Genomic DNA, 12,824 nt, shown 5'->3' with positions numbered 1-12,824 from the left:
TTGGGACGAGAGTGCGCCATAATGGTGGTAAGCAAGAGCATGGACGTATCGTGATCATTGCTGATATAAAACAGGATTAGTGAGCGTGGACTTGATGTGACTGGCTGTGCAGTACAAGGTTGTTTGTTGCCAATGTGCAGTCGTCGTGTTGTTTCCACGTTGTGGCTCCTTTGGTGTTGCCATCTGTGACGCAGTGCTCACGAAATAGTGAGGAGGACCCTCCATACACATTTTACAACATAAGCTGTTATGGGCTCATTCCAGTAATCGTTTAGGTTGGCACTGGTACCTGCTGCGACCGTCGTCTGTAGCAGCTACCGCCGGGAATTAGAAAAAAAAAATTTACCCAGTTCCCGCCGGGATCGAACTTCGAACAGCTGCGTGGGAGTCACCTACTCTACCACTGAGCCACGCCAGCACCTGCTAGCATGCAGCGGAAAAATGCCCTATAAATGTGTCCTAGCACGCAAGGAGACACCAGGGTGCCTACCAACCAGCGAAACCGGGAATGCTCAGGGATATTGAATAGTCTGGAAAAATTCAGGGCAAACTCAGGGAATTTGTGCTTCAATCAGGGAAAGTTAGCTGCCATTTTACTGAAAGGGAATGAAAGTCGCCCTAGTGCTGGCTCGAGTAAAAGGAAGCATAACAAATTGTCTTTGGCGCTGTGTTGTCGGCTGGAGGAGTTGTCAGTGTACAGTCAACGGCCGATTTTCTGGACGCCCCGTTTTAGGGAAATGCTTGATAATGCGGACGGCTTTGCGGCACCACCATGTACCCCCATAGAGTCAATGTATAAGAACGTCTGTAATTTGAGACGCAAGAACACTTCACTGTCCAATTTTCTGGGCTCTTTGCTGTGACCGCAGGTCCAAAACAGTATTAATCAAAGCCAACACTGCCGTTTTTGTTATCTTGCTGCCTCAAACCAGCGCTCTCGCACTCAGCTTTGCTGGCAGCCGTAGCCACCACCGCAGCAACGTGAGGATTAGCTGCTTCAATGTTTGCTATTAAGGTTCTTGCCATTCGGTGCCGTGTTTTTCATTGAAAGAATTCACCGCTGTCAGTAATGGCACCGGCTCCGCCTTTGTAATCCTCACGATTGGCTTCGATGCTTAGAAAGCATGGCGCGTTGCATAATGCAGTTCCCGAATGACAGCTTTGCCTCAGCAGCGGGATGTTACGCGGTGAAGCATACGTGAACTATTGCGGTGAAGCTTAACAAGCGTGGAAAGGGGCAATTGTCACGGGACACAGTACGTATTCCATAAATACACATGTGTGCACCCATCCTCTTCTGTCACAGTAGGAGCACCGATATGAATAATAGGTGTACAGAGCTTTTTCGGACGTGCCTGTGACAACTTGAGCCCTTAGGTGCAGTAAAAGACATGCATCCATTTTTTCGGATGTTTTCGTGGCCCTTGGGGAGTCCGAAAAATTTGATGTTGACTGTACAACTGACCAAGAGGGTGCTTCAAATCATCCGTGGGGCGAACACGCGGCGCCATGAGGACAAGAACAGAAATGACCGTCAAATTCAGGAATGATCGGGAAAGGAACTGTGCCTCCTCTACTTTGAAGGAGCTTGAGCTCAAGAAGCAAAGTGTTGGCTGACGGAAAGATGAAGGTGACCATCATCCAAACCAAAATAAACTATTGAAAACAGTGAAACACAAAACAGAGGCATTGTGCATGGGTTGAGTGTATGTGAGGACAGTTGAGATTGACTTTCCAGCTGCTGAGAAAAATCTCACTTGTGACAAAGTTCAGGCCTAATACCAATGATCTTGCTACCACTTGATAGAAATAGCTAATTTTCGAAAGTATGCATCTCTTTTTTTTCGTATTTGAATATGTTCAACTCGATTTGCAATGGCCTTTACCATTTTTCTTTTTTGAAGATATTTGCTGTGCATTTTACTAACCCCTCCCTTCTATTTTTTATTTTGAATAAAATAAACACTACTCCCTACTATTCAAACTATATTAGGTTTTTTTTTGTTTTCTTAAAATGCTTACTTGAGAGTGCCAGCATTGAGCAAAGTGGTGTCAGCCTGTCTTGACTTAAGATAAAGTTCCGTGTCGCTCAGGGAAAACCTGGAAAACTCGGGGAATTCGAAAATGTGAATTTGGTAGACACCCTGAGACATGCACTGCGATATGTGTGCCACATAGTGTCAATACGCATACATTTTGCATTGCATTTGCATAATAAAACAAAGCTTTCTTTGCCTCTTCTCCTGAACTTTCTGGGTGCTTCTGTGGCCTTGCTTGCATGCACTGCTGGGTTCCTTGCAACAGATGGCGCTCACCTCTGTGCATCAAAGTGAACAAGAATGCCATTGTGAACAAGAATTTACTCAGTTTATTAGAAGCTGAAACCAAGATGTCATGTTCCGTCTTTGTTGACTTGCCTGAGAAGTGCACTGACTAATCAATCAATCAATCAATCAATCAATCAATCAATCAATCAATCAATCAATCAATCAATCAATCAATCAATCAATCAGTTTATATTCATCTTTCATGTACACGATACAATGAAGATAAGTGGCAAGAGAAAAAGCTGGTTTCTTGCAGCTTGACTGAGCTCTTGCCACCCATACAGCAGCAAATGTAATGCACCTGCTTAATCAGATGCAGTTTGCTTGGCACCCTCATAAACATTCACAGAAGCTGACATATAGTGAAAGTTTCTTCTGTACCAGGTAGAATGTCACAATCTGGTGGAGCACATGGGAGCTGGTCTCAGACTTATGCCAGTGTATCAAGTGGCATTGAGCACTCTTGTTTCCTCATGTGAGCTTTGACAAGTCTTAGCATCATGCGTGAAGCTGTGTACCTGATTCCATTGCCAACCTCCTCTGCAGGCTTGACAGCATGGATGATTCCCGCCGCCCTCTGAAGCAGGAAAAGATAACAGATTCGTTCAAGCAGAGAAAGCGCATTGACCGCTTCGAGGGCATGCCCGAGGAAGAAGTTGCCAAGCGGACCTTGCCCGACCATTTGGTGCCCAACCTGGACATTGTCATCGTATGTCTTTCCCTCTACTGTGTAGCTGGCACAGGTTTCTGCTCAAAGTCTTAAGACTGCTCAAAGAAAACATGTCCAGTTCATTTTAATAATTTAATGTCTTAGTATGAAGCGAATGTGACACTGTGAAAGAAATACCTGTTGCTGCTTTGGTCAGTTAAAATGCTTATGTCAAGCTTCATCACAGAGGAATACTATACACTAAAGTAAGTAGTATAGTCAGGATGCATTAATGAAGAAAGCAGTCGCAATGAATTTTTACTTGTGCTTATGATAAAGTAGTGCTGAGACTGAAAATTGAAGGGGTGCTGAAGGGAATTATCAGCTTGAGTGCAAGAGAAAATTGAATGCTCACAAAAAGTCTTGCCTTGAAGTGTGGTAAAGTGAAGTGTGGTACCAGCTTACCTGATTTAACATGTGCCAATTACAGCCAGTCAATTGTATAGTTACTACTGATGGTAAAGGATATATTTAGGCTGTATTTAATTGTCAAATGAAATGGACCTTGGCCACATTTATTCGATATGGAAGAGAGAAAAGTTTATTGATGGAATAGGTTGGCTTTAGAAGCTTGTTTCCTGCCTGCTACTGCACAACTGGAGTAAAGGGTTAAGGAGAGGAAAAAAATTAGGTGGCAATGCAAACCTTGATCGGGAATAAGTGCACTTGACCATGGATGGAAGGGGGAGTTTGGGCAGGGGAGGGCACGTTCCCGGTGTGCCACCCCTGGTTACGCCGCTGATGAGCTGGCCCTTGTGCTCTGCATGTAGTAGTCGGGAAGGTGAAGTATAGTACTTGCAGGTTTGCACATTAGATGGGCAAAAGAAAGCAGTCACGGGACAGGCGCTCACTCTCTTTTTGTCCTGTCTAAGATGTGTGTTAGTTAAACTGGCAAGTAGGAATCAACTAGCCCAGCAACAGATTCTATTTAGCTATATCTCTTCAGTGAAGTTACCGTCACATGCTATTGCTGATGACCATGAGCAAACGGTTTAGAATATTGTGACTATCAAGTTTGCTGCGCAGTTAAACCCACTTATAACAATATTCAAAAGGCAAAAAAATTCCATTGTTATAGCTGATAATTGTTGTAACTGGGCAGCATGAACAAAACGGGGGACTGACATCAATAGAATTTACTTTGACAAAAGGAAGTACAGTTGAACCCACTTATAACCACTTATAACAGTACCTGTTTTAACACTATATCAGATATAACAATGAACAACCGATACATGGCCAACTTTTGTAGTGTTCTATGGTAAAACAAACTGCTTACTACAATAATCCCACATCGCTTCATCAATTACAACAATTGAATCTGGCTACTGGGTATGTGCCCAAAAATGAGAGAAAAATAAAAGAAATACTAAAAAATGCAAGCCCCTTTGTCATACTGGCTTTCGTGCCGTGCGCAGCCCCTGCACGGCATGCCTCTGTAGCATTGCCTTAAAAAAAAATAAGAAAGAGTGAGCTGCTTCATCACTCTCTTCTTGTTCCGCGCATCCTGCACGGCATGCCTTCGTCACATTGCATCGCAGGCCTTGCGCAACCCTCTTCCTTCCATCCTCGTTCCTACGTCAAAAGAATGGAAAGGAGAACGAAGAGGGGCGACGGTGTGGCCATGCAGGGTGCACAGCCCAAAGGTAGGTGTGGCAATAGCAGCTCGTTTCTTTCTTCTTTTTCCTGGATATCTCATTTCTTTTCGGCGCAGACACCCAATATCCAGATTTTATTGTTAAAACCAATAATGTGCCATGGGTACATTGTAGTAAGTAATTTGATTTACCATAGAACAAAAAAAAAAATATTTCAGGGTGGGGCAAGTTCACGTACACATGTATGTGACGCCCTGTCATATGTAAGAGGCAGGCAACGCAGAAAGGACGAAGAGGACGACGTGCATGTATCGGTCTGAATGGCACGAGCCCTCGAGGCGCGTGACCCAAGCTGTGATCGAGGGAGAAGCGGCGCCTAGCTGGGATTATTGATGTGGCTCTGGGCCAAGAAGGTTGTAGTGTCAGCATTGTACTGGCGATGGCAGCCATGGAGGTTCGGTCAAGTCCTTGACGCTGGTGGTCCAGGGGGTGGCCATCGACCTAGGTGACGTTCGAGCGAGGCTCTTTGAACCTGCTGCAGCCTCTCACGGCAGTGCCGGGCACTCGAGGAAGGATCCCCCATCAGAGACAGACCAGCACATACGATAGTCTCGGGGCATCTCGTCGGCACTCGAAGAAGCAGCGGAAAAACCCGGAGTTAGGCCTAACCGGTGAGGTTAGGGTGCCACGTCACCGACATCAGAGACGGACGAATTAACTGGCCGCGTTTAACAGCAGCGTTTACGGAGTTGGTGAGAACACCGACTTTGATGAAGAACCGACACGCTTTGGACTTGGAAGATATGCGCGAGGACAAAAGCCAGTAAAAACGGTCCTTTCTAGTAGCATTGCAGCCATAGGCTAGGGTAGCCTGATTTTTGCGTAGTAAACGCCAAGGAATAATGTAGCTGGTAATAAGGAAATGTTTAGTGATCATTAAGTAGGTTGCATAAGTGTTAGTATTTATTCATTGTGTTTTAGTTTGAGTGAGTTTTACTTTGAGTTTAGGGTAGAGTGTAATTAAAATCTGTTTGCGGTGCTGCTCTGCGCCTCCCAACCCCATCTCTCGTAACATCCACACGCCCCTGAGATTGGTGACTCACGACACGCCTGTGGCAGAAAGGATGTTCCACGTCCGCCGTCAAGCCCGTGAGTTGTGGCACTGGCTAACACTCTCAGGTTTAGTTCTACCAGATAAACATAAATGCCTCAGAAAGTGGATGGGAAAACGACGCCGTGGTAGCTCAATTGGTAAGAGCATTGCACGCATAATGTGAAGACGTGGGCTCTTGCCCCACCTGTGACCAGTTGTTTTATTTTTGTAGGAATTATACGGACATTCCAGGTGCATTTCTGCCGTGGTCATCGCTGTGAGGTTCCGTGTATAGTCCACTGGCTATAAAATAGTCACCGCATGCAGTACGCTGTATGTGTGAGTGAAAGCATGCGATGGTGAACCAGTGATCATGGCTCAGTCGCGCGCATGCAACAGCGAAAGGCAGGGACAAAGCATGCCACCTTCCATTGCGCGCCGCCTTCCGTTGCGCGACACCTTCCATTGCACGCAAGGTTTCCGGGCCGCATTCTACTCCTGGCGGCACGGGCAGCCGCATGCGCCCAGCCTGGCTGCTGTATCTTGAAAGCCATCCGTAATGATACAGAGTCTGGAGAAGAGGAAACAGAAATGCCTTATTAGCAACAGTTAAAAAATTCAGTGCCCTTCCACTCTGTGAAGAAGGATGACCAGCGAAGCGGTGAGTGTGGACCCGTTAATGATGAACTGCCCCTCTGCTGCGAGTCCGCCCGGCAATGCACTGTCTTCGGCATAGGCGCTCGTGCGGGTAGTGCTTAATGCCTGTTTCACCTCTGCCACGCATCGGCTTTGTATTGCACTATCTTCGGGACCGGCCCACATACGGGGACTGCTTAACGCTTGCTTCACCTCTACTGCGGGTTGGCCCAGCATTGCACTATCTTCACGTATGGTGAATGCTTAACGCGTGCCTGTGGTGAAAATTTGCCACTGGGAATGCATTTGGTTCGAGTTCAACTGGCTTATGGTACAATTCCCAGTTGGTCCCCATTGCAACTGGTCCCAGTTGGTCCCCACCGGAACAGATTACAGTGCCTATTGCAACTGGTATCGATTGTGCAGTAGGGATAGTGAGTTATGGCCAGCAGGAACTACAGGTAAGCATTTACATACAAATGGGATTCAAGCTGGCCATAGCTTGTATGCATCTTTGCGGTTGCCATCGCATGTCACAAAGAAACAGCCGGTTCATTGAACTTATGTAGCCAAAGCAGCTTGGTGTTGAAATTGACATTTATTGGAACAATTGCAGCTTGTGTTTAATGACGAAACATTTTGAATGCTCCCTTGACGTGGCACGCGTTTACACGTTTCGTAGCTCTTGCACATCACCACCTGAAAGAAATATTTATGTGCATTCAATAAGAAAGCAATCACTACTTCATACAAGCAATTCTATCACGCATCTTACTTCTACGTCATACACATACTGGTGTATCAGTAGTTCTGATACACATAATACAGCGTGACCTGATGTAACGCCAAAACTGTCCTTGAGCAGAAGCTATTGGCCACATAAAGAGTATGCAGTGACAAATAACTCCTGTTTAGCAGTAACTGCAGCTTTTAGTTTAAGTAGATCATGACACAACTGACCACTGAGATAGCAGTGTTATATATCAAAAACCTCTCAAGAAACATTTTTCTGATCAAGTATTCAGAAGCATGAGATCCTTTTTCACGTGCCCTTGTATGTGATCAATGTTTTGTGCAAATTTGAATGCCTACGCAAGAAAAAACAAGTTTCATTATGAGCACGCCTTGATCGAATGAGCCTGTAACAGTGGGTGGAGCTGCATGTACATGCAAGTGTTCATTAATTGTCATATTTACAACTGAAGCGAAAATCTTGCACTGCAATTTTTTTAATTCAAGTCATGTTTTATTTGAAGCTCACTCTTCTGAATTCTGCATCACTAACACTATCAGCAGCGTTTGTGCTCTGACCTTTTCTTATAAAAGAATTCAGATGTATAATGTTCGAACTATCGCATGTTTTGTAGCTCTTGTACATCACCATCTTATCTTTATGCCTGCATATGGCTCTATTATGCCAGAGCTTTTTTTCTTTTATTTTCTTGCCCTAATATAGCCTACATATGGAGCAAGTTTGGGAATACGCACTCTATGTGCTTCTGTTACACGTTAGACAGAGCTACAGATGCACACTAGTTTATACAAGTCTTACACAAAGCACAAGTTTTGCACGACATTGGTTCATTTTGACACATGTACTCATTTATCCTTTTCTCGGGGACTGCACTCATCTGCTAGCAACTTAAATTTATCGCTCAGCGCAAGGTGCGCCTGCATGATTGGAACTTACTGGAGTGTTATCGTTCATTCTATTTCTTGTGTATACATGTTCTCGCCGAACCTAGAGTAATCAGATTGTATGCACAACACGAATTGTGTAGTACTTTCTGGAAGTAATGGGGGTACCATCGATTACGCTGGAACCTTCTGTGAGTGATGTAAAAAATGGTGCGTCAGACTCGCAGATAATGGGGCTCAAAAACAAGCACCAAACTCTCAAGCATTCTATGTGTACAAAGGTCACGTAGTACAACACTTGAGTCAATGACACTGTGCTGCAGTATTTACACCTTTGTGATAAAGAACCACTTGCACTCGAAACATAAATAAGATAAATATATAATTACCTCCAAATGGCAGAATCAAGACCAGGGAAAACTGCGCACGTCAATCTACACGTGATGTATCCACAAAGCCGCGTAGTCAGTGTTAAAAACAGGTGCCATCCGTTGGCCTGTAGTCATGCTGTCTTCCAAGGGTGAAAATGTCCAACACTAATACTGCATAAATGAGGTTACGCAGGCGATGACCCCACAAGTTCCTCTTGAAAAAATCTTTACAATGGCGCACGCCTCGTTCCATGCCTCGCTCGACTAGGTTGCTGTCAATTTGTCTGCCAAACTACGCCGTCACATTTCCACAGTTTCGTCTTTGTGATGCAGTTTCTTGCTATTAAGAAAAATTAGGCTGTTTATGTGAGGTAACAATATTATTTTACTTCTATTCGAAATAATTTCAATTTGTTGCTATATTATTATTGTTGTTTGAGCCGAGAGGTTTTAGCCCAGCATGACAAGACACGCAACTAACATTTTTTTTTTTAAAATGGCCTTTTAAAAATGGCATTTTTTTTTAAAATGTGGTCATGGATGTGTAGTTCCCTCTAGTAAGCACTATGCATTGTGGAGCATCTTCTTTTTTGTCGTAGCAAAGTAATCGCTGTGCTGCAAACACCAGTTGTTTCCAACAAATACCATTCAGCTCACTAGCGCTTAGCTAGACGACGACATCAGCGGAACAGAGTTGGTGCAACATTACCATAACACCACAGCTTAATGTCACGAGATGAACCAATGCCTCATTGGACAACTGAAAAAGATTAGGGCCAAGTATTACAAATTTAGTGCGCTGAAACTATAGCACGCTCACGTGTCAAGGCAACATGCTCCGCATATGCTCAACGGTATCATGCATCATTCAGTTATCCATATAAATAAATCTTTTATCAGATAAAACCCATCTCTAATGTTGCATTCGTTGCAGCATTATATCACTTAGCTCATCTTTCTTATGTGAACAGTTGTATGAGTACTTGTCAAGATATCACTTGGATCACAACTACTATAGTTGCTACTACACAACTGGTCAAAGTTCCAGTTGGAATCCAAATGGAAACCACTTGCTTCCTGTACAGCTGGTTCAGGTTCCATTTGGGGCCCAACTGAGACCATCTGCTTCCAGTACAACTGGGTATGGTTCTAGTTAGATCCCAACTGGAGCCAGTTGGTGTCCGGTTGGCTTGTAACTGGAACCAGTTGCATCCCAGTTCGTTTCTAACAGGGACCGGTTGGCCTGTAACTGGGACCAGTTCGTCCCAGTCAATGTCAGTTGGAGCCAGGTGGATTCCAGTTGAATATTTTCGCCTGGGGCTTCACCTCCGCCGTAGTTCGGCCCGGCATTGCTTTATCTTCGGGATCGGCCCACATATGGGGAGTGCTTAACGCCTGCTTCACCTCCGCTGCGGATTGGCCCAGTATTGCACTATCTTTGGGATCGGCCCACGTATGGGGAGTGCTTAATGCCTGCTTCATCTCCACCATGGGTTGGCCCAGTATTGCTCTATCTTCGGGATCAACCCACGTACTGGGAGTGCTTAACACATGCTTCACCTCTGCCATGGATCAGCCTGGTATTGCACTATCTTCGGTATTGGTCCATGTAAGAAAAACTGTTGGTCTGTGTCCACAGAGATGAGATCAGCCAGAACCTAGCCATAAACAGCTTCGCTGTAAAAAGACAAAACACACCACTGAGTGTAAAGGTTTACTTACTTTGTGGATTTTCCCTTACACATCTGGGGAAACTTGAAACCATTTCACGTGGAAGCTATGTTGATTCAGTGTCTGTGCCGAGCAACCAAAAGCACTGTCAAACACCGCCGGACTACTTGGCGCGGTAACACGTGCAGTAGCCATGCGCTAGTAGCTTACCCTTCATAGCCACATAAAGTTGTCCGCAAGTATAGTATGCCTTGGTTTACAAGTGTTTACGGCCGATAAAACTACTATCCTTACTTCGTATCATCATCATCATCATCATCATCATCATCATCAGTCTGGTTACGCCCACTGCAAGGCAAAGGCCTCTCCCATACTTCTCCAACAACCCCGGTCATGTACTAATTGTGGCCATGTTGTCCCTGCAAACTTCTTAATCTCATCCGCCCACCTAACTTTCTGCTGCCCCCTGCTACGCTTTCCTTCCCTTGGAATCCAGTCCGTAACCCTTAATGACCATCGGTTATCTTCCCTCCTCATTACATGTCCTGCCCATGCCCATTTCTTTTTCTTGATTTCAACTAAGATGTTATTAACTCGTATTTGTTCCCTCACCCAATCTGCTCTTTTCTTATCCCTTAACGTTACACCCATCATTCTTCTTTCCATAGCTCGTTGCATCGTCCTCAATTTAAGTAGAACCCTTTTCATGAGCCTCCAGGTTTCTGCCCCGTAGGTGAGTACTGGTAAGACACAGCTATTATACACTTTTCTCTTGAGGGATAATGGCAACCTGCTGTTCATGATCTGAGAATGCCTGCCAAACGCACTCCAGCCCATTCTTATTCTTCTGATTATTTCCATCTCATGATCCGGATCCGCCGTCACTACCTGCCCTAAGTAATGTATTCCCTTACCACTTCCAGTGCCTCGCTACCTATTGTAAATTGCTGTTCTCTTCCGACACTGTTGAACATTACTTTAGTTTTCTGCAGATTAATTTTTAGAGCCACTCTTCTGCTTTGCTTCACCAGGTCAGTGAGCATGCATTGCAATTGGTCCCCTGAGTTACTAAGCAAGGCAATATCATCAGCGAATCGCAAGTTACTAAGGTATTCTCCATTAACTTTTATCTCCAATTCTTCCCAATCCAGGTCTCTGAATACCTCCTGTAAACACGCTGTGAATAGCATTGAAGAGATCGTATCTCCCTGCCTGACGCCTTTCTTTATTGGGATTTTGTTGCTTTCTTTATGGAGGACTGCGGTTGCTGTGGAGCCGCCATAGATATCTTTCAGTATTTTTACATACGGCTCGTCTACACCCTGATTCCGTAATGCCTCCATGACTGCTGAGGTTTCGACAGAATCAAACGCTTTCTCGTAATCAATGAAAGCTATATATAAAGGTTGGTTATGTTCCACACATTTCTCTATCACCTGATTGATAGTGTGAATATGGTCTATTGTTGAGTAGCCTTTACAGAATCCTGCCTGGTCCTTTGCTTGACAAAAGTCTAAGGTGTTCCTGATTCTATTTGCGATTACCTTAGTAAATAGTTTGTAGGCAACTGACAGTAAGCTGATCGGTCTATAATTTTTCAACTCTTTGGCGTCCCCTTTCTTATGGATTAGGATTATGTTAGCGTTCTTCCAAGATTCCGGTATGCTTGAGGTCATGAGGAATTGCGTATACAGGGTGGCTAGTTTCTCTAGAACAGTCTTCCCACCATCCTTCAACAAATCTGCTGTTACCTGATCGTCCCCAGCTGCCTTCTCCCTTTGCATAGCTCCCAAGGCTTTCTTTACTTCTTCCGGCGTTACCTGTGGGATTTCGAATTTTTCTAGACTATTCTCTCTTCCATTATCGTCGTGGGTGCCACTGGTACTGTATAAATCTCTATAGAACTCCTCAGCCACTTGAACTATCTCACCCATATTAGTAATGATATTGCCGGCTTTGTCTCTTAACGCATACATCTGATTCTTGCCAATTCCTAGTTTCTTCTTCACTGCTTTTAGGCTTCCTCCGTTCCTGAGAGCATGTTCAATTCTATCCATATTATACTTTCTTATGTCAGCTGTCTTACGCTTGTTGATTAACTTCGAAAGTACTGCCAGTTCTATTCTAGCTGTAGGGCTAGAGGCTTTCATACATTGGCGTTTCTTGATCAGATCTTTCGTCTCCTGCGATAGCTTATTGGTATCCTGTCTAACGGAGTTACCACCGACTTCTATTGCACACTCCTTAATGATGCCCACAAGATTGTCTTTCATTGCTTCAACACTAAGGCCCTCTTCCTGAGTTAAAGCCGAATACTTGTTCTGTAGCTTGATCTGGAATTCCTCTATTTTCCCTCTTACCGCTAACTCATTGATCGGCTTCTTTTGTGCCAGTTTCTTCCGTTCCCTCCTCAGGTCTAGGCTAATTCGAGTTCTTACCATTCTATGGTCACTGCAGCGCATCTTGCTGAGCACATCCACATCTTGTATGATGCCAGGGTTAGAGCAGAGTATGAGGTCTATTTCATTTCTAGTCTCGCCGTTCGGGCTCCTCCACGTCCACTTTCGGCTATCCCGCTTGCGGAAGAAGGTATTCATTATCCGCATATTATTCAGTTCCGCAAACTCTACTAATAACTCTCCCCTGCTATTCCTAGTGCCTATGCCATATTCCCCCACTGCCTTGTCGCCAGCCTGCTTCTTGCCTACCTTGGCATTGAAGTCACCCATCAGTATAGTGTATTTTGTCTTCACTCTACCCATCGCCGATTCCACGTCTTCA

At 44.7% G+C, this 12,824-nt stretch overlaps 1 protein-coding gene across 3 annotated transcripts in view; it reads left to right on the top strand.

Annotated features, from left to right (window-relative positions):
* Tdg (Thymine DNA glycosylase) overlaps positions 1-12,824 on the top strand; it is a 285,426-nt gene that overhangs the window by 158,911 nt on the left and 113,691 nt on the right. For all 3 annotated transcript variants that reach the window (XM_072284404.1, XM_050174625.3, XM_050174627.3), the window contains one exon: positions 2,874-3,036. In XM_072284404.1, the coding sequence (XP_072140505.1) occupies positions 2,874-3,036 (163 nt within the window). The remainder of the gene's footprint in view (positions 1-2,873; positions 3,037-12,824) is intronic.

This window comes from Dermacentor andersoni, chromosome 9, assembly GCF_023375885.2.
Source record: "Dermacentor andersoni chromosome 9, qqDerAnde1_hic_scaffold, whole genome shotgun sequence".
In the NCBI taxonomy this organism is placed as follows: domain Eukaryota; kingdom Metazoa; phylum Arthropoda; class Arachnida; order Ixodida; family Ixodidae; genus Dermacentor; species Dermacentor andersoni.
This window is presented reverse-complemented; position numbering and strand designations above follow the sequence as displayed.